This window comes from Sesamum indicum, linkage group LG1 (assembly GCF_000512975.1).
Source record: "Sesamum indicum cultivar Zhongzhi No. 13 linkage group LG1, S_indicum_v1.0, whole genome shotgun sequence".
Taxonomy (NCBI): Eukaryota; Viridiplantae; Streptophyta; class Magnoliopsida; order Lamiales; family Pedaliaceae; genus Sesamum; species Sesamum indicum.
In genome coordinates, this window is record NC_026145.1 from 15,198,354 (window position 1) to 15,220,131 (window position 21,778).

General features: G+C 36.1%; 4 protein-coding genes across 6 annotated transcripts; 1 reads left to right on the plus strand and 3 right to left on the minus strand.

The window, feature by feature from the left end:
- Nucleotides 329-3,125, minus strand: LOC105168657 (zeaxanthin epoxidase, chloroplastic). Of its 2 annotated transcripts, none has more exons than XM_020691984.1 (8): nt 2,489-3,125; nt 2,047-2,209; nt 1,604-1,704; nt 1,400-1,515; nt 1,087-1,298; nt 903-1,000; nt 710-833; nt 329-619 (listed from the first exon to the last, which is right to left on the minus strand). In XM_020691984.1, exons 1-8 carry the CDS (start codon nt 2,899-2,901, stop codon nt 509-511), a joined length of 1,338 nt encoding a protein of 445 aa, XP_020547643.1. In that variant the 5' UTR covers nt 2,902-3,125; the 3' UTR covers nt 329-508. The 2 variants fall into 2 exon arrangements, with proteins under 2 accessions (XP_020547643.1, XP_011087095.2); XM_011088793.2 differs by having other exon boundaries at nt 1,972-2,209; nt 2,489-3,123.
- On the minus strand, nt 4,543-7,862 carry LOC105168669 (zeaxanthin epoxidase, chloroplastic). The gene is made up of 8 exons (XM_011088803.2): nt 7,212-7,862; nt 6,932-7,094; nt 6,687-6,761; nt 6,492-6,592; nt 5,665-5,780; nt 5,254-5,560; nt 4,969-5,083; nt 4,543-4,875 (listed from the first exon to the last, which is right to left on the minus strand). The coding sequence occupies exons 1-8, from the start codon at nt 7,649-7,651 to the stop codon at nt 4,768-4,770; spliced, it is 1,425 nt and encodes a 474-aa protein (XP_011087105.1). The 5' UTR covers nt 7,652-7,862; the 3' UTR covers nt 4,543-4,767.
- LOC105168678 (protein EMSY-LIKE 3) lies at nt 11,249-17,935 on the minus strand. 2 transcript variants are annotated; one of them, XM_020696112.1, is made up of 11 exons: nt 17,625-17,935; nt 17,296-17,401; nt 15,488-15,699; nt 15,292-15,401; nt 14,918-15,170; nt 14,628-14,840; nt 14,478-14,546; nt 12,929-13,171; nt 12,783-12,851; nt 12,615-12,678; nt 11,249-11,640 (listed from the first exon to the last, which is right to left on the minus strand). In XM_020696112.1, the coding sequence occupies exons 3-11, from the start codon at nt 15,659-15,661 to the stop codon at nt 11,594-11,596; spliced, it is 1,242 nt and encodes a 413-aa protein (XP_020551771.1). In that variant the 5' UTR covers nt 15,662-15,699; nt 17,296-17,401; nt 17,625-17,935; the 3' UTR covers nt 11,249-11,593. The 2 variants fall into 2 exon arrangements, with proteins under 2 accessions (XP_020551771.1, XP_011087115.1); XM_011088813.2 differs by lacking the exon at nt 17,296-17,401.
- LOC105168694 (G-type lectin S-receptor-like serine/threonine-protein kinase LECRK4) lies at nt 18,552-21,427 on the plus strand. Its single transcript, XM_011088830.2, has one exon. It carries the CDS (start codon nt 18,891-18,893, stop codon nt 21,315-21,317), a length of 2,427 nt encoding a protein of 808 aa, XP_011087132.1. The 5' UTR covers nt 18,552-18,890; the 3' UTR covers nt 21,318-21,427.

Consider the following 21,778-nt stretch of genomic DNA (forward strand, 5'->3'; position numbering starts at 1 on the left):
TAAATGAGAGGTAAAATTAAAAATTTATATAATTTTTTTTGCTTATGTCAGTATTTATTGTTTACGTCAGTATTTTCCGTTCAAACCTTAATGAAAAGGGATCATGTGTAAATCGAGAATTTTTATAGAGATGTAAGTATAATTTCAAAACTTGTTTAAGAGAAAGCGTAATTTAACATTTTTATTAACCCTATTATTCATTGTTTTGTTTTGATTAGTTGTTTTGCGCCCTTTAACCACTCATGCACCCAACACAAACACACAACCCAAATTCGAAATCGGGACCTCCAATAGAGAAGTTTTGTATCCGAACAATTAAATTGTTCCCTTGAAAATATATTATTAAATGTGGTTATTATATTAGTATAGAGATTAAAAAAATATATAAATGTCGATAGTTTCAATAATGAATACATATGTAGCAAATATGAATAAAAGATACTATATAATTAAAAAACAAAAAAGAAAAACAGTCCAAATACAAATACTAGGTGGGAAGTTGATGTGGTTAATGTTGGCCTATGACAACCCAATCCATGAATTTGGGCAAAGCAAGCAGCAGTGCCTGGTTTGCTATAACCATTCCAGGATGTTTAACCTTCAAACTCCAGTACTCATTCTGCACAATTAAAACGTGCATCAATTTGGACAATTACGATTGTTTTAGTTAGTTGTCATGATGAACATGAAAATGATGAAGACTACTTACTGTAAATAGTGGAAGAGGAGGAAGACTAATATGCAAGTGACTCTGATAACCGGATGTCATAACCGAAGCCATTCTGCAAATTGAGTGCAGTGTTCTTACTCGAAGCATTCGCTTCTTCTCAAATCTGCACCAAAGGGGTCATCATAATCATCATTCACTGCCTACTTTAATATGCATTCTTGCAATTACCTACCTTCTGAATGCCAAATCTAATTCATCTGATGAAATTTCAGACAACATCAGATGAGTTTGTGCAAGATTCTGCAGCTCAACCATAAGCCAATAACAGTCCTGCACAATGTATATATCCCAACACATACACATCACTTATACATATATCAACTTATGTCATCCTCGCTAATTATTAATTACACCACCTCAATAGCCATGCTTCCGCCTTGCCCTAGATTCGGTAGCATTGCATGAGCAGCATCGCCTACTAATATCACTCGATCCCTTCCCCAAGACGTTACCATGTCCGTGTCATAGATAGGTCTTCGCATTATCGTGTCCTCGTGTGTTCTGCGTATGACGGTAACAACCTCGTCGCACCAGTCTCTGTAACGTTGCAATAGCATGTTTTTGTTTCCTATTATAGGGAAATGTTTTTTCAATGTAATTATGCATGTGTGAGATGAATATCATCTAGTCCTCTAAAAAGAAAGGAAATATGTATATATTCGGGGATACCTGTGTGGAATACAGGGCTTTCACGTGCCTCCTTAACAAAGGCGTACCATTGCATTCTCCCCTTTCCGATATCCAACGCAACTAGGAACTGATTTGTTCCTAAGAACACCTTGTACCTATACATAATTACAACCACAACACCAAACAATTTGGCTAAATGTCCTAAAATAAACAAGAGGGTTACTTATTTTTGCATCCTCGTACCCGAACTGAAGTAAGTACTGAGGATCACATTCCGTTATGCCCGTGTAGCACATAAAATTCGAGTACTTTGGCTCTTGGGGACCAAATAGCTTCGACCGTACCTGTAATAGTCAAAATTCAGAATAACGCTTGTCATTGTTTTGCTAAGACAACAATTAATTAGCGTAACTCTTGTAAAGGAAGCTTACTGCCTCCTAAATTATGGGATCTGTGTTGTTCTCTTTTCTTCGTCTTCGAGAGTATAAATAACTATTTCAAAACTCATGACAGGTGATTGTAATTTACCCTTTTTTTTTGTTTTTGTTATTTTATGAAAGTAGAATTTAAAGGAATGAGTACTACATGGAGGAGAAAATAATTTGGAATACCGTGGATCGCAACCCATCTGCGCCAACCAATACATCCCCTTCATATTGCTGACCATTTTGAAGAAACACCCTCACCTTGTTGGCATCACTGACAAAGTCCATAACTTTGGAGTTGTTGATGACTACATCCTCACCCACTGCTCTTACTAGAAGACTCTGCAGTTCCATTCTACATATTACCCGAGTAACGGGAACCCCCTTAGCAACCGCAGGTGTTAGAAAATCATACTTCACAAACCTGAATCAAACCTAAATTGTTGAGACCACACATCCATCATCTAATATTTATTTATTTCTTTTTTACCATAAGAACTTGTCCTTTCTACCATATATATATTTATACAATAATATGGCTGTAAATTAATTTTATGCAAAAAGTTTATGACTAAATATATATATGTAAATAAGACAAGGACAGTTGTGTTCAAATTGATATTTATATTCCAATAATAGATTGATTAGTCCACTTAAGATATACTTCAAACAAGTGCTTAAGTCAAAGAATAAGCGTACGTACCATTCGCCGGTCCTGCCGTCAGCCAGGCCGTTGTTCCTGTCACCGGTGACATAGCCGGCTTCCATGACTTCCCTGGCGACGTCTCTGTCGATGCGTTCCAGCAGCGCTAATGCACTGCTCAAGAGTTGAATAGGGCCGCGCTGTCTTCCTTCCCCTCTTACAGCAGTAAAGTCTTTCTCAAACACTTTAACATCAAATCCACTTCGTTTAGCAGCCAGTGCGAAAACAAGGCCCGCAATCCCTCCACCAGAAATCAAGATTTTTAGCTTCTTTTCATCATCACTACCTGATGATCTGCTTTCACATTTAATAGCTTCCGACATCAATCCTTTGCTTGATCGTTTTTGCCTGAATCCATGCAACCTCAGAGATTGAGGACAAACGTTAAGGCTCAGGTTATGAGGAGAAGCCATAATATTATTACAGATCAGCTACAGAATTCACAAGAGAATTCCCAACTAGGTGCAGGGATCTGACTTCTGATTAATGAGGGCATGGAGTTGTATCTATCTATATATATATTTATATATATGTCTAGACTTGATCATCATCATCATTAGTTGCCGCGGTCACCGGGGAGACTAGAAGAGTCCGTCGACTCTTTTTCTAGAAGATTCAAATAAGTAGTCCGTTCTCGAGATCGATTAGTTTATTCGAAAACATAACTCGTTGCTCCTGTTAAATAAATAGAGATCACGAGGAGACATGCAACTAGAAAATCTGATCAGAAGCTGGAGAAAAGTCAAGTGTTATATATATATATATATATACACACACATATTTCTTATACAGAAGATATATGTGGGAAGTTCTTGCCTCGACCCGACTCAGCCAAACTCATACTAATTACATGATAAGTACATTGGTGTACAATTTAAAAAAAATAATCAATCACATAATAAATTTATCACACTTGTTTTACAATAATTGAATTAATATGATCGAATCATATCTGCACAAAAATTTTCCACAATAAATAGATTAATGCATCGTTGGGGCCGGATTATAATTATAATATCGCAGGAGTGGCGTTGCGTGCGTTCTGATTATGTGAAAGGTATACATGAATATATAATTACATGATGCAATGTCGTGTATAGGATATATTATCTGATAGCTCAGATCAGAAACCAACCAAGAACAGCTTTTCTTGAGGAGATCAAGAGCTGACCGGGCTTCATTTAATTTCTAGCACACGTCCCAATAGAAAACTTGCACTGTCGATCTTCTGTTAGACTTTTGTGTCATAATATTGTACTAACATGCATTTTTTTTTAAATTAATAATTAAATTGAATTATCTTAAAGTGGAAAGCATAAAATAGACAGTGATATAAAATCATTTACAATTTATTAGTTAAATAACATGTGCATTGTTCATAAAGAATATTATACTTATAATACAAAAAATTAAGAATAAACATAATGACAATTAATTTGACTTATTAAATAATCATGAAATTGAACAAAATTAATACCCATAAGTTATGATAAAAAATTAAAAGGAGTCCTAAAATTGCACAAAATGTCACCCCCAAATATATATACAACGCGTAAAATGTAATTTAGTCATCGTTTACGTGGCTAGGGGGCTTATTCTCAGCAAAATTCTACATCAAAAAATTCTAATTTCATCCACATCTGCATTTTTTTGTGAACTAAAAAAACCTGGCACCATGAGTTTTTTAATTGCTAAAAATTATTGAATTATCGATTATTATTTGCCACATGATTTGTAGTTAAAAAATCCTTAAATTGCACACCCTAAGATAAGGGCAAGGAAAACAATTCGGCCTACTTATAAATAATTACACACAATACGTGTTTCACCATAATTATTAGACACCGTTATTGACCCTTTGTGGTTTGGAAAATCACATGATTTGATGTTCTTGATATTTGTCTTTATTTAATAAACAGGTTTCTCCATTAGTCAAAATTCACCATCATTTGTCTTATACTAACTTATTTTAGGTTAAATGCTTTTTTTTTTTTTACTAAACTACTCTTATATATCTTCTAATATTAATTCATATACGAAGAAGAATTATATATTTACCCTTGTACAACTATTTGAAAAATATAATCCCCACGACATTAGAAAGATAGATCGTCACACGGATAGACATATATATCATAATTAACTTCTGGGTTGGCTACGGAGCTATATAGTACCGATGTGACGAATCAAAACCTGAGTCCTATAAGAAAAATCCTATATTTCCCTTATTGAAATTGCAATGGGAACAACATTAGACATGGATACATTGGAATTTGAGGTCATTCTTGGCCTGCTATAACCCAGTCCATGAATTTTGGCAAAGCAATCTGCAGTAGTTGGTTCGTAATAAGAAGTCCAGGATGTTTAACCCTCATACTCCACTCTTTCTGCACAAACAACAACAACATAATTTCAGACAATCTTTTAATTTCTGCAACTAATTGTCACTTGTTTGTGAAAATGAAATCAAGAAAACTTACAAATAGTGGAAGAGGACCAATGTCTAAGTAACTCTGATAAACAGATGTCATAACTGAAGCCATTCTGCAAATGGTGTGCACTGTTCTTACTCTAAACATTCTCTTCTTTTCAAATCTGCAAATGGCAAATGCAATTAAACGTCGTCACAATTGTCCAAAATCGAGTAATTTTCTTGTAATTAATATGCCCGAATATTAGGATTATTGTCTACGTAATATTCTTGCATGATTATATATATAGATTCACTATCAGAAATACACTCTATGAGATGCTTGATAAGGTACCTTCTGAAGGCCGATGCTAAATCATCTGACGTAATATCGGACATAGGACGAGTTTGTGCAAGATTCTGCAGCTCAACCATAAGCCAGTAACAGTCCTCAATAGCTATGCTGCCGCCTTGGCCTAGATTCGGTAGCATTGCGTGAGCAGCATCGCCTAACAAAATCACACGACCCCTCCCCCACGTGTCCATCATGTCTGTGTCGTATATAGGCCTACGTATTATCATGTTCTCTTGTGTTCTGCGGATAATATTAACGACCTCGTTGCACCAATCTCCATAACGTTCCACGAGCATGTTTTTATTTCCTACATCACAATACCACATATAGTTTAAGATGATTGATAAGTACATATATATTGTTTGTTGGACCGGTCATGAAAAGAATTGTCGTGAGAGATGAGATGGATGCCTGCGGAGGAAACGGGACTTTGACGAGCCTCCTTGACGAAGGCGTACCATTGCAGCCTCCCCTTCCCAATATCGGCGGCAACGAAGAACTGGTTCCTTCCTAAGAATACTTTATATCTGTTACAATCACAAACATTCATGTATAGTTTATCAACCATCATATATAACATCAAAACATTCAATTAACCTCATCAACTTGTGTTTCTGAATATCTATACTATTAACAAATCCTATTATCATACCAACTTTTAAATATCTAAATTTACGTTTTTTAATTTGTTCCATCAATATGATCATAACAATAATTTTAATATTCTAATGAATTTACTGAAATACCCCTCAAACTTGCACATACCTCAACTTTTAGCACATTTATGTGTTGAAGCCAATATCCCACGACTAATAATCAACCCATCATTAAAAAAAATAACTATTTTTAATTTTTAAATATTTCGCACACATTAAATGTGGGATGTACGTCGGTATTGACAATTAAGTGATCAGAGTATAGATACATTGGTGGTACATATACGTATCTATAGTAATACTAATTAAGATGGATGGTTTAAAGAAATTAATTACTTCATTATGCACTAAATATATGTAAAAAATACTCTTCTTTTTTTTTCACGGTGCACGTAAACACCAACATCTTCTATCAAAAAAAATCTTTAAGTATTTATATTATTATAATTTTTTGTTTTCCTTTCAAAAAAAAAAAAATCATTCCAAGCATATATATATAAATGTTGCCTTTTAAAAATAATAATAATTCATACATATCCCACGTGGCCGAGTGGTAGGACGTATAAAGTATGAAACTCATACCCGAAGTGAGGTAAGTGCTGGGGATCAAATTCTGCAACCCCAGTGTAGCATATAAAATTTGAGTAGTTTGGCTCATGTGCACCAAATAGTTTTGACCGCACCTGAAATAATAAATAATTACAAATTTTCCCATAAAATTCTTCTCATTTTCTATATGCAAATTAATTATAATTATATATATATATATATCCATACCGTGGACCGCAACCCATCTGCCCCAATCAATAAATCCCCCTCGTATTGCTGACCGTTATCAAGAAACACCGTTACCTACAAAAGAAAAAATATAACAATGTAAGGATTAAATTTTGTCGAAATTAAATTAGATTGAATTAAATAATCAGACAGTAAATATGAATTAGGCCCACATAGAAAAAAAAATAAAAATAGCATTAATATTATAGTACTTTTTTGTTTTTATCAGAATGAAGATCTCAAACCTTGTCGGCATCATCGACAAAGTCAACAACCTTTGAGTTGTTGATTACTACATCCTCACCAACTGCGTTCAACAGAAGCCTTTGCAGTTCCATTCTACATATCATTTGAGTAATTGGAATTCCCTTTACAATCGCTGGTGTTAGAAAATCAAACTTCACAAACCTGAATCAAACCAAAAGATGTAATGAAATTTAGGTCGATGAGAGTAGAAAATATTTGATATTTAATTTACTTTGCATACGAGTTACCCTTTGTCGGTATAAGGAAAATTTCACGTACCATTCACCGCTCCTGCCATCGGCCAGGCCACAATTCCTGTCGCCAGTGACGTGACCGGCTCCCATAATTTCCCTTGCAACGTCTTTGTCGATAGCTTCCAGCAGTCCTAACGCACTGCTCAAAAGCTGAATCGGACCGCGCTCCATGCCCTCCCCTTTTACAGCAGTCAAGTCTTTCTCGAACACTTTAACGTCAAATCCGCTTCGCTTAGCAGCCAGGCCAAAAACCAGGCCAGCAATTCCTCCACCAGCAACAAGGATTTTGAGCTTCTTTTCATTACCCGTGGCGGCTTCATCTACATACGAACTACCCCTACTTTCACATTTAACTCGGAAGATCAATCTCGTAGTAGTGGATCGTCTTTGTCGGAATCCATGCAACCTGGCAGCTGGTTGATGAGGACAAAGATTAAGACACATGAGACACTGAAGGGAAGCCATGTAAGAAGAACAGCTTTGACTAATTTTGATTAGTGAATCTCCAAGGAACCAAGTCCTATAGAGGTGCAGGATGCATTGTCATCGCCCCCATTAGTTTATACCAAAGGAAGACGCGCGATAGGCGGCTAACAACCTGTTCGCTCGTGTTAAATAAATAGTGAATCGACTTCACCAATATCTCATGACATTGATATTATATGAAGCGAAAAATTCTAGCGTTGACCTCAATCAAGTTTACATAGATTGATTTGGTTCGATTTGAATAAAAGAAACTTATATGTATATATATATAAATAAAACAAGATTTGCGTTGCTTTCTAATTATTATGTGAAGGTACAATATAATATAAAGAATTGGGTGCAATGTGAACATGATAACTCAAATCACAAAGAAATCAAGAAATATTTCTAGTTTATGATGAAGAAAAACGAAAATCCAGGAGTTGAAGAACGTACGTAACTCCAGGTAATATATATATATATATATAATTAATGTTAATTTGTTATGTAAAAGATAACAGTTTAACAGGGTTGCGCTCTTCAACACGATAAACATTTGATTGCAACTTTTACTGTACCTTCTATTTATTTTATATATACAAGTTATGTAAATTTTTTGAATAAAATTAATGATGTAATTTTTATACACGTAATATAATGTGCATATATAAAATAAAATATAAGATGCAGCATAAATTGTACTTAGGAAATCCAATCATATAATCAATAGCATTTGTGTAGAAGAGATAACGATATTTTTGGACATGTCCAATTGAATACTGTCCTTTTATTCCCTCGTAAAAAATGAAAAAGATTTGCTTCCCATTCTATTACATCCTAATTCCACACAGAGTCTTAAATTTTGGATAAATTATAATGAGTTTTTTTTAAATGTGATATAATTATAAATATTTTTTAATTATTGTTTGAAATGGGTGTAATTTATCAAAAATATATATATGTAGAATATTATTGGATGCTGTTGTACAGGCAACATCATCACATTTTTGCATGTGGCAACTAGTGTAAGATTTAATGAAGTGTGAGAAACGAGGAGTTGACCTTTTAAATATATCTTTGTGAGTGTCTTATCACGTTCTTTATTTTATTAGGGTGATGTGATAACAATTATATTCAAATTTTCAGTATCCATTCATAAATAATTAAATATATTAATTATCAATAATAAATATATATATATATATATAATTAATTATTATTATTAAATAAATCAACATCTATATATTGATGATATTCAAACTCCTGATCCCAGCTTCCTCAACTAAAATATACCTCGATCATTGGTAATATCTCATCACATTCTTAGACAAGATAAATAATAACAATAATAAATTTATATAGGAAACTGGAAATACCCTTGAGATGTGAACAACAATATTTACGAGCCAAATTGTAGATTCCACCCCTGTTTTTGTGCCAAATTGCAAAAACAACCCTCTCACAAGTAATCTAAATTCCAAAAGAAACCCCTGCCTAAAAATTTAAGGGCTCATAGTGAATTTTTGTAAAAATTTATGAAGTATATTTTTGTTGATCAAATTGAGTGAATATATATATATATATGTGTGTTTGTGTTTGTATTTCTTGGGAAACTATTTGCCTATTGAATTTTAGCTGTATTATTAATTTAATGCTTTCACACTATTAATTTAATTTATTTGTTACCAATATCAATTTATTTAGTTTAGAGCAGCTCATCTTTATTGACTTTGATTCGAATAAAGTGGGCAAGTCAAATATATGATGCCGTACATCATAAGTAAAATAAATAAGTAGCCATTTATTTTTTTCTAAAAATGGTTATAAACTAAATATGCGGCCCTATTTATTTAGCAATTACGATACGAACAGTATAAAAATAATAAAATATACTTGAAAAAATATGGGAGTCATTATAATACTATATATAATTTTTGGGTGAGCAAAACTTTCAGTCCTAAAAAATGTCACCTTACCATTTTCCGATCACCATAAATTGCATACATAAAAATTAAAACTTAACATCATAAATTGGGAGCTTCAGGAGTTGATGTCATTTGACTAAGACACGGTTGAATTGGTTGCCAGATATATAGTTCTAGACACATCAAGAGCATGTTCAGGTTGGAGGTAGGTAGGTGGAGCTGAAAGTCAAACATGGTGTGGTACAAAAAGATAGGGTAAATTTCAATATATTTATGTGTGATATAAAAAACAGCTAAACAATACTCTTATGAAACATAAAATATTAAGTTATTCATCTGTGTTTTTCAAAATATAGTATTTTAGCTTCTTATATATGAGAGGTAAATTGTTATTTATTTTTTTTTATGAGAATAAAATTTGCTTATTTTTAATATTACAATGAGGATAAATTACATTAAATCCGAAAAAAATATACAAATATTGCTAATTTATGGTTTAGACAGTAGACTGAAATCGGTTTTCCAATTTGAGGAAGTTGTCAATTTAAACACCCTAAAAATAGTAGTAGGGAGGTAGGTAGATCACAAAGACAAATTCATGATAATAATAATAATAACACCTTAAGTTGAGTTTATATTATAGAAAAAGAGAGCAGTTATTATGTGGCGGCTATGACTTGACTTGGGCTTCTCATTTTCAATCACTTTTGTTCAACATTGTTGTCATGTGTGTGTTGTGTGCAATATTTTGAAATTATAAATTATACATTCAAAGTGAAAGTTGAAGGGATGAACTATAATAATAAGAATATGAATGGTGAGGCTGAGGCTGAGGCAGACGACATCGACATTGCCTCCTCTTTCTTTTTATCATGTAGTTATTAAAGGGAGTATTAGTAGTAGAGCCGTATTGGGGAGCAGAAATTCAAATTTCACAAAATGCTCTAAACTTACTGCCTTCCTATCACTCTTTCATTTATATTAATATAAAAAGAAAAAATCTCTTTATACCACAAATAACAGTTAATGATATCTCTATATTAATTTTTGTAATGTTAAAAATATCATTTATGATAAAAATAACTAGCTTATTTAACTTTTCAAAATTTATATAAATTGATAAATTATTCTTTTCATTCTTTTGTTTTTATCTAATAATAATTTAAGTTTCCGTACACTTCAATCCAACACACAATCTTGACATTTTAATTACCAAAACAAAATCAATCTTTTGACATTATAAATTACTTTAATTGTTGCGTTCGGTAAGAACTTGCCAAAAATTTGTTGGATCATTTAATAACAGCCGTTCTGATTTTAATTTCCTCTGGCAATGTAAAGATTGCGTTAGTAAATAATCTATTAATATCCCTATAAGTAACCTAAACCCCATAGACGTCCTGGTGGTCCGACCCCAAAACCAACCAAAAAATTAGAAAAATAATAATAATAATAATAATAATAATAAAGATGGAAGGGTATGTGACAAGTTACTGGTGGTGCCGTGCCTGGCTCCGAGATCCACATCCACTTGCTGTCGCTTATTAACGAAAATCATACAAGTAGGTTTTATGTCTTAAACCAGGCATTCGGATCCATCTCCAACTCTTACTATCACAACGCTTACAAATGTCAAATAAAGCATCATTCGGAGTTCGTCCAGGAACGGGGAAAAAAAACAATACTATATAAACACTACAATTTAACTGTTCTTACTAAATGATTGGCGTGTTGAGCGCTAAACAAAATAAGAGAAGCCAAACCCAGCAACGTAAACAGAAAATTTTTACACAACCACATGTTAATGGCAACTGTAGTAAATGTAAGCGAGCTAACCGGTTAAAAAAGGGCAACCGCCCTGCTACGATTTCGGCTAAACTACAATAATACCAAATGTTAGGGAATTTAGCTGAATAATTGCATTATACAACAGACTCCTATCAATCTGGACTTTACCATATTGATAATAGTTAGACACAGCCCCCTGCCATAAGACTACCACAATAGATCTGCCCTGTCATTCTCTGTCCATTGCTTGCGCATGTAAAAAACGGCCACCTTCATCTGTCACAAGGAATTACAGAAGATATTATGTTACGCATCGATTCATGGAACATCTATTAAAAGCACAACGCGCTACAACGATTAGCAAATTTTCCAGAGTTTAAGGGGTACATAGTTTTGACCCATAATTTATACTGATGCTGGAAATTTAGTGCCAGAACAAAGCTGAATATCCAAGGCCCCAACTTTATCAAAAGAAAAAGTCAAGTTGGTTAAGTCTTACAGTCTGCAGAGAAGCTAACTGCATTGATTTATTAATGAGTTTAAACATAATTGTCTCTAACTGATACATTCATCCAGAGCTTCAAGATTTTATACCATTCATTCTCCTCATTCTTTGTTAACTGAACTCCATCTTTGGAGTGAATCTTTAGTCTATACCAAACAAATGAAATGCAGTCATTCTAGTATTATGAATTGGAAGCTCACAGATGCTGTCCAAAGATGCCTCTAAAAGCCCACTGCAACAACTGGGAGTTCAGGGGCAAGAAAGACAACCTAAAGAATTGAAGGACTAGGTTGGAAGTAAGATTTTAGCTTAATCAATTTACTTTTGTATCCGAAGCGAAAACGCCTCAATGGCAATGCATCTTATCCTGATCTCATATCTATTTTCATCCAAATTTGAGGAGCAGTTAGATCAATCGATTTAAATCTTCAACTTCCATGCCAGTAGATTTTAAACAGGATGAGGCAGCCATCAAACAACTAGACATTCGTCTCCATAATTTTTAACTCCAACAAAAAGGTACCTGCCAGCACTACCAATGCCTAGACACGTATGCGAGAAGCAAACATAATAGCTTTTGTCCTTAACATCGATTAAAGGCTGACCAGGTAGCATTAAGTTAAAAAGAATTTAATGTCCGGCCAATCATTAGGCAGAAGTAGTAACAATTTAAGCAGTTGATATTGCAAGCAACAATCTGACAATTGCTAGACCGTGAACTACATAGAACGAATGCAGATCATACCACTTTCACCATCAGATAGATCTCCGAGCCTCGCAATAGCATCAGTAAGAGCTTGTTCATGCTCCTGTTTTAACAAAAATTATTATGTTTAACAAACAAAAAGGAACTAATGGACTTATCCGAGACGTTTATGGATTAGATCAATAGCAATGTTGAATCATCTCTAACCTTCAGCACTTTCTTTGCCTTCTCTATCTCCGCAGGGTCTGGATGGTTGGCGCCAAAAACCCTCTCCACCTGCCAAAGTTCAACAGTGAATTAACATCAACAAGCATATCTTTTTACATATATTTATATTACACCAGCGACCATACCTCCTTAATTAGAGTTTCAGTATGAAGCAACTGAATGTCATCTGGTCCTTTCTTTCCGATGCCATTCTGTGATGGTGGGAAGTCCTTCCTGGACTGACCTTTCGTCAATCCTCTCCCTCTTCCAGCACCTGGAGCGTTATCCCGCCCAAGAGGTCTATTCATCCCATGGCCTGGGCCACCATAACCTCCATGATGAGAAATTCCAGGATCTTCACCTTCCCACTGTATATCCTCAGGAGAAATCTGCAGAGTGAATGTAAGGCAGTCAGAATAAGACCTCCACTCCTTGTTCATTAGTAGTAGATCTTATTAGTATTTTGACACTGGATCAATTTCTCTTTTTTCTACCGCTGAGCATTTTTTTCTCTTTGCACTTAGGCCTCACGGAAAGCACCTTATAAGGTAATGCATTAAACTTACAGCATTCAGTTGGGCTTCTAATTCCTTTCTCCATTGAGGTTTTTTCCCTTGTCCTGGCTATTGCTAATTTACTATGGCACATATTCCATACCAAGCATGTAATTAATGCCAAAACATTTCATAAGTATTACATTTATTTCAAGGGCTTCAAGTGTCTCACTCTTTATTTTGAGCATCAGGTAATTCAAACATGAGAAAGTTGCTAGTAAATTGACTAAAACAATGTTGCATCACACAGCAGGTCAGCACTTGGCAGTGAGGACACACACACACACACAGAAAATCTTTTGCAACTTGAATATGCAAATTATGACAGTCCAAAAGCTATTTCACATTGCACTATGGAGTACGGCAATGAGATACATGAATAAAGTATGTTATAAAACAAGAATAGACGCCAATAACCAATTGATTAAATTGGCATGACCTCTCCCCTTTGTAGGACAGGTCCTAAGTTCTAGCCCATGGCAGAACTCCTTGAAACTTAAATATGTCCACAACTAAGAATCAACACATAAACCTCCTTTTCTACAACTATCAGACCTTTGGCATTTCACGAATGCCTAAAGTAAAATCATAACTCTGAGGTTAATGCATCCCAAGATTTTGGGTAGAACTCTCAATTAGTATTCGTTTTGCACTTTATTGACAGAGTAATGAGCAAACTCAAAGCCGAAACCAAGTGCCAGGCCCATTTAATAATCTGTACATTCACATTCAAGCCTTGCTCGGAGATCTAATGAACTACACATAACCAAAGGGGAGATTAAGTGGCTGTTCTCTCCAAGGAAAATTTTAATTGATTGAAGAAATTTTCTATAGGTGGGTTACAAACCACAAACTACCCTCGAACGAAGTCGTTCAGAGTTGATGCAGAGCAAGTATAGCACTATTAGTCCAATCTAAGATTGTGCCATGTACCTGTACTGTAGTAACAAGTACAGAAAAACATTCCCATGATAGCAGACACTTGAAAATCCGAACCATATGACTTTGTTCAAATCATCCAAATATGTAAGAAACATCCCATCCATCCACCTAATGTAATATGAAAACTCACTTAATTCTGTTCCCCCATCAGGCCATCTCACATTAACAATAATGAAGTGAAATATATAAATCAATATACCTCAGAAAGGTTGACCCATTCCCATGTTTCTTGAGCAGTACCCATATCATAAACAAGAGCATGCCGACCCTGGAAAAGCACAAACAATTTTAAGTACCAAATGGAATGAGTAAAAAGAAAGTCCGAACATCACCACAAGTTAAGACATACCTCGACAGGATTATAATCAGTTATTACAGCTTCATAAAAGTTATTATCGTCAGGCCACCTTGTCCTGACTTTCCTTCCAATCAATGGATCAAATGAAGCTCCTTCTGCAGGTTCATTTGCAAGGCCACCCGAAGATATACGGTTATTGAATTGACCTCTTCCAGCAGGACCAGAGGGATACTGCATTTTCATTGAAGGTGCACCTGGAGGCATCTGCATATTTAAGCATATTATAAACGCAATGAGTATCTGTCGCAGAATTAAACTTAAAGATAAAATTTCTAACTTACTGATTTATGTTTTTTGCCTTTCACACCCATCATTGGTCCACGTTTTGCAGCTGATGAAGATGGCTGGTTTGCTGCAGCCATTGATTGTGGGTGGAATGACGGAGATGGTCCACCAAAGGACTGAGAAGGTAATGAAGATGCTATCTTCTGTTTTTTACGAGAAGCTGATACAGAAGGACTGGGCACTGGTTCATGAATGGGTTGACTAGGACCATGCATGCCTGCTTGAAAACCACCTGACTGTCTCCACTCCCTGACGGTGTTCCCGAATTTTGAGTAACAAAACAGAGAAAAGGCTAGAGTTATTTCAACAAATTGAAAAATGTCTGCACTACTTCCAAGGAAGTAAACAAAACATGTTTTATCCACAAAACCTTATTCTTCGAATTGTTTCATCCGCATTAACCCTGCTGAGAAGATCCCTGTGTTCTTCATTTGACAGTCTCAACTCTTTCCTAAGTTCAGTTATTAAACCTTCTTTCTCCTGAAGAAAATACATTTCATTGTCATTTAACCTGATCAAACAAACATACCATATTAGATTCACATGCTCGATATAATAAAAAGTACCCAAGTAATCGCATCAGCTTGAGCTTTAAAAGCTCTGAGAACTGAACTGTATGCTTCTTGCTCAAGCTGGTGAATTTTAGCTTCCATATCAGTTTCATCATACATCCTGGGGTATGGCATAGAACCCATGGCAGCAGGCCTTCCATTACCAGAAATCCGGCCTCCTCTTGACATTCTATTTTGATGCGGTGGGGGAAAATCATCATCAGTTCCTGCAACAACATCAAATAAAATAGGAGAGAGGACATTAATAGACTTGTTATACAGAGGCGACAAAGGGAGGTAGTCAGACCCCTTGGATAATAAAAGAAATGTTATCCTAATGTTTGTTTGCCAATTATATAGATCAGAGAAAACAAAAATCCATTCGAGATGAGATCATAGGCATGCATATATAGATCTACAGAAGAAAGACCTAAATACTAATCTTCATAGTGCCAGAATCTGAGGTTCGGTAAAACGAAATCTACCGATAAATGCTCATGCAATCTTGGCCAATAGTTCTCCAATTTATACACCAATGAGCACCAACCCCCACCCGTAAAAGAGATAAATCCGCAGCAAAAGTAACCCAGTTATGACTAGTACACCTCATAGTCGAACTAAATTCCAGCACATGTAATCCCAGTGGGACATAAACCTATATCATTGCATTTGCACCTCAACATCCATATCTCTATAACTGGTTCAAAACAAAAGACAACGGGAACAAGAAAATAGTCGCCTTCAAAATAATTATGTCAACATAAGAACATAACTGAATGATCATCTGTTTGACGAGAGCTGGACAAAAATATTTTATGGATCAGAGTCCACAGCGAAGGATAAAAACAAAAAGGAGTATAGCTCGCCCAGTTAACATATAGAGGCCCCTACTTCAATCTGCATCACAAATTCTCATACCAACAATCAAGCCCTCGATCAACTTTTGGAATACATATAAAGATGGGATGTTCTGAGAAGCAACAAATGATGCATTTTATAAACCTTCTGATCGACATGTATTTAATTTGAAGACCTGTGTTTTCATTCACGTGACGGCAGGCAGTCGTCCGCTAGGAGGTGAAATGACATATCCGCAAAATGATTATGGATGAGATTGGACATTTATATTGAGGGAGAAAGGTCATCCAAGCACACTGTAAAAACTATTACCAGGATACGTAAAGGTATGCATCCCCACCACTTCCAATTATTAACTAATCTGCTATTCAATTTTCATTAAAGGAATCAAGTCCTAAAAGTTTGCTAATGCTATAACATTTCTTTGGACCTAAAGGACCAACTCAAGAGACTCTAGAGCAATACTGCATTGAAATCAGATCAAGTCTGTCTCCTTGCCAAATTACGTATGTAAATCCACAGTGCAGATGGGAGATATTTAGTTGTATATAAGGTGTTACAAAAAATAGGATTCAAACCTCTCACTCTTTACTGCACCAAATGAGTATCTAAACCTCAAAATCATTATTTTTCCTTCTCAGAGTTGCATTATTGTGAACCACAAATGTATTTTAAATCGAAAATAACCACAGTATGCACGAATATTCAAATTATGATACAAATTCTACCTTATAATTAAGATTGCATGCTGCAGAATATGCAGAATTTCTCAACAACTTTTTACTATATTGTACTGGGTTATCATTGTCAGATACCATAGCATAAAGATTTTCAAGGCAATTGAGCAGCCGAGACCTAAACATCCAAAACTCTAATATCAAACTAGAACTTGGACAAGTAGATGCCAAAACGAAATTCATTGCAAAAACAAAGCTCATAAAAAAACCACTTTCTTTAAAGCTCACCAGCTATCTGTTAGAGTAATCTACTACAGAGATCGCTTGAAAACCCACAGGGAGAAAAACTAATAATGGTTGCATCAAAAAGCCAAACAACAAAATCCAGGAAAATCTGTTCATCAAAGTAAAATTCAAGAATCAATATTCCCAATCCGCAATTATACAGTCAGCATAAACCTAGTCAATAAAATGCCATTATCACAAAAATGCGTATAACTTCACAAACCCTAACCCCAACATTATTCACAACCCTAACCCCAAATGCCGAACAAAAAAAATCACCTAAGAAACCAAAATTACCACTAATAATTCAACATTCGTGCTCAATTACTTACCGCTGCTGTCGTAAGGCTCGTAGTCCATAGCCAGCTTTTGGAGACCGAAGATTCACAATTTATCACAGCTCAAACTATGAAATCCTACCAGTAACTCCGATGATTGCAGTAGCGGCGCAGGACCCCTTGACAAATATCTCAAACTTACCCGAGTTAACAAAAAGCACGAATACGATAGGCGAATCGATTTTGTACGATTTGCGAGCGTCCGGGAGAGAGACAGAGAGAGAAAGGCAGTGTGTGAGTTTAGGGATACGCGGACGTGAAATAGGTTTATTGAATTTAGTTAAAAGTAGAGGGGTTTCAATTCCGCCTTCGCTTTGTTGTTTCGTTGTTCGAAAGTGTTTTGACTTGCTTCAAGAGATATTCCACACGTGGAAATTTCGACGATTTTGCAATATCAGCACGACTTTAATTTTAAGCACGCTTTACGTAATTCACTATAATTATTTAAAATAAAATTTATTAATCTTTTAATTATTTTATTAATCTCCATTTTTCTCGTTCTCCCCCTTTTCCAAAACTTACACGTCCTTTTTCTTCTCTCATTTTTTTTCAATAATTTCTCATAACATTTTTATATTTTTTTCCGTTTATCTAATTACTTTTTTTTAAAATAATAATTAATTTTTATAAATTTAAATCATGCACACGCATTTGATTACGCGACTATTACTACTAATTTAGACACCCCTTCATAACATTGACCAAAATTATGTCCTTTTTATAGTTTAGAAGGTGAATGCGACCATAAACATATTTTATCATGATGAGTGCGATTAATCCTATTTTTTGACGTGAATTATTCGTTATACTTTCGATAATTTGACTTTTCAAATCATAGGTAGCTCATCTTAAAACAATACACTAATAAATAAAGGAGGAATGTAAAAGGCAAGAGAAAGAATAACTTGAAATGGTCATCTGCCTCTGTGGAATACTTCACTTATGTTGTGCATTTACTATTTGAAGTCAAGAAGCAAAGACCTTTCAAGTGAGCTATTCAAGTCTCAATATCAACATCATGAATGCAACAACGAAATCAGGACAAGGAAATAATGGCAGAATCATTTTGGCAACCATACGTATTACTCGGTAATACTTTTTTCATTGAGGCAGACTTGCTTTAAAAGTCTTTGCAGGTGGTCCTGTCCTGTTGTCCTCAGTGGATGAACCTTGAAATACTTGTTGTTCTAAAGCAGTTGAAGCAGCCTCCCTTTAGATAGTATAAGCTGATCGTCCTACCTAAGTTTGATCTTCAGAGATATGGCCTTTCGAGCTAAATGTTTCCGTTTATTTTTACTCAGCTTAGTGTTTCCTCTTTTGTCAGCCATTCTTGCAGTAGGCCAGTCGAATTGTAGCATAAACTTAGGGGCAGTTATAACTGCCGGAGGGAATAGTCGGCCATGGATTTCACCAGCCGGTGATTTTGCCTTTGGATTTCAGCGCCTCCAACGCTCTCCGTCCACCAATCAAGATCACTTCTTGTTAGCCGTATGGTATGATAAAATACCCGATCAAACTGTAGTTTGGTCCTTGAATGACCATCCAGTTGAAGAAGGATCGAGAGTCCAGCTGACAAATGAAGGGCAGCTTATCCTCTACAATTCTCAGGGGCAGCAGGTGTGGATGGCTGACACAGGGAATGAAAGGACAGCATGTGCAGCCATGCTGGATTCAGGCAACTTTGTGCTGTTTAGTGCTGCATCTATTAACATATGGGAAAGCTTCAGATTGCCTACTGACACAATCTTGCCTGGTCAGAGGCTAAGCAAGGATGGGCGACTGATTTCACGTCGATCTGATACTGATTATACAGACGGGAGGTTCCAGCTAGAGATGCAACTTGATGGAAATCTTGTGCTTTACCCTGTGTTCTTACCGACTCGAACTGTAGCGGGAGGAGCTTATTGGGCTAGTATGACAAACCATCCTGATGCTGACTCCGAGCTTGTTTTTGATGAGGCTGGATTGATTTACATAGAAGACAGCAAAAAAAACATATTCAACCTCACGGAACGGAACCTGGGATCCAGGCAGGATTTCTATTATATGGCTAGGATTGATTATGATGGAGCCTTGAGGCACTATAATCATCCGAGAGGAAACTCTACTGCAGATACTGGAAGGAATACGCCGGCTTGGTCCGTCGTTCAGACGACTCCAGAAGATATGTGCAGTAGAGTCTCGAGAGTCTTAGGAAGCGGGGCGTGTGGATATAACAGTTATTGTGTGAATTCAAATGGAAGGCCTAATTGCTTGTGTCCACAAGGGTACTCTTTTGTGGATCCGCTCGATATGAGTCAAGGCTGCAAGCCAAACTTTCACTTACCTAGCTGCCAGCAGAACGGATGGGAATCGAGCGCCGACTCTGTGGAGTTTAAGGAACTGAACAACACTGATTGGCCCTTCACTGACTATGAGCTTCAGACAGGACCTGAAGTGGATAAGGAGAGGTGTAAAGAATTCTGCCTCCGTGACTGTTATTGTGCAGCTGCTATCTATAATGAGAACAATTGTTGGAAGAAGAGGTTCCCTCTTTCCAATGGAATGCAATCCAGATCTGTGAATAGGACCGCTTTGATTAAGGTTCCAAGGAACATTAATCAAACGACCTTGTGTCCTAAACGCAAAGATCAGTCCACTTTAGTTCTTGTCGTATCAATACTTCTTGGCAGCTCTGTGTTCTTTAACTTTCTTCTGTTAATAGCTATATCGGTTGCCATTTTCCTCGTATACCACAAGAAGATGCTGAATTTACAGCCGGCTTCAACTTTATATGGGATAAGAAGGTATACATACAAAGAACTCGAGGAGGCAACGGAGGGCTTCAAGCAGCAACTAGGCCGAGGCTCTTTTGGCACCGTCTACAAAGGTGTTATCCGTTCTAATCCTATCAGGTACGTCGCGATCAAGAAATTGGATATGGCAGAAAAAGAAGGCGAAAACGAGTTCACAACTGAAGTTAACGCGATTGGACAGACTCACCACAAGAACTTAGTCAACCTTCTTGGTTATTGTGATGAGGGAGCTAACCGGCTTCTAGTGTACGAGTACATGAGCAACGGTTCTCTGGCCAGTCTTCTCTTCAGCACATCAAGGCCTCAATGGAACCAACGGCTGCAAATAGCATTCGGTATCGCCAGAGGCCTAACTTACTTGCACGAAGAATGCAGCACTCAGATCATACATTGTGATGTCAAGCCTCAAAACATACTCTTGGACGAGTACCTCGCCCCCAAGATCTCCGACTTTGGATTGGCTAAACTTCTGCTATCCGAGCAGAGCCGTGCTGCACGGACGCACATTAGGGGGACGGTCGGGTACTTTGCACCCGAATGGTTTAGGAAAGCATCCATCACCGCGAAGGTGGATGTCTATAGCTTCGGTGTGATGCTTCTTGAAATAGTTTGTTGCATGTCGAGTGTGAAATTTGCACTGGAGGATCAAGAAGAGGCCTTGATCGATTGGGTTTATGACTGCTACAGCCAAGAGAAGCTAGACATGTTGGTGGAAGATGATGAGGAAGCTATGAACGACATGAATGGCGTGGCAAGACTAGTGATGGTGGCAATTTGGTGCATTCAAGAAGATCCGTCTCTAAGGCCCTCCATGAGAAGAGTTACACAGCTGCTTGAGGGGGTCGCCCAAGTTTCCGACCCTCCACGCCCTCCGGCTCATAATTCGTCCTAATGCTTATAGTTAGGGTCTTTCTTTATTTAATTTCGCTTGTTGTGATTTTCTCATATTAAATTCAATAAGTTGAATATTTTTTCTCTGTCCAATAATTAATGAAAAATATATAAAAATACACGTGAGACTGCTAATAATTCTATTAATTATTGAACGAAAATTACATGTAAAAACTAAAATTAAAAAAAAATTAACTTACGAAATGTAATATAAGTAAATTATAACATATAAGAAAAATATCACGACATATGGGACTAGATATGCAGTTTCCCCTTATGGTCCTTCAAGATGTTTACGGGTTCCACTCGAATTGCTGCCTCCGAGCGATAGATACGAATGTGGAACCTCGTCGTAGGGAAGTTACGGGTCAAACCAACTGAACTATAAGCCTATGGTTTGATTTAGGACATGGATGTTTCTTTGATTGAAGGCATGTGTAATAACTATCTTCCAACGTTTCA

Bases quoted from the DNA above. Each gene is read 5' to 3' on its own strand.
- LOC105168657 (XM_011088793.2), bottom strand. From the start codon at position 2,901: ATGGCTTCTCCTCATAACCTGAGCCTTAACGTTTGTCCTCAATCTCTG. The intron at 1,001-1,086 runs GTGGTGTAATTA...TACATTGTGCAG, and splicing joins GCGGAAGCATGGCTATTGAG to GACTGTTATTGGCTTATGGT. The intron at 620-709 runs GTAAGTAGTCTT...TTAATTGTGCAG, and splicing joins CTCCTCTTCCACTATTTACA to AATGAGTACTGGAGTTTGAA.
- LOC105168669 (XM_011088803.2), bottom strand. From the start codon at position 7,651: ATGGCTTCCCTTCAGTGTCTCATGTGTCTTAATCTTTGTCCTCATCAA. The intron at 7,095-7,211 runs GTACGTGAAATT...GGTTTGATTCAG, and splicing joins GATGGCAGGAGCGGTGAATG to GTTTGTGAAGTTTGATTTTC. The intron at 6,593-6,686 runs GTATGGATATAT...TTATTATTTCAG, and splicing joins CAGATGGGTTGCGGTCCACG to GTGCGGTCAAAACTATTTGG.
- LOC105168678 (XM_011088813.2), bottom strand. From the start codon at position 17,652: ATGGACTACGAGCCTTACGACAGCAGCG. The intron at 14,547-14,627 runs GTATGTCTTAAC...GTGCTTTTCCAG, and splicing joins CTGATTATAATCCTGTCGAG to GGTCGGCATGCTCTTGTTTA. The intron at 12,679-12,782 runs GTTAGAGATGAT...TTGTTAAAACAG, and splicing joins AGGCAAAGAAAGTGCTGAAG to GAGCATGAACAAGCTCTTAC.
- LOC105168694 (XM_011088830.2), top strand. From the start codon at position 18,891: ATGGCCTTTCGAGCTAAATGTTTCCGTTTATTTTTACTCAGCTTAGTG.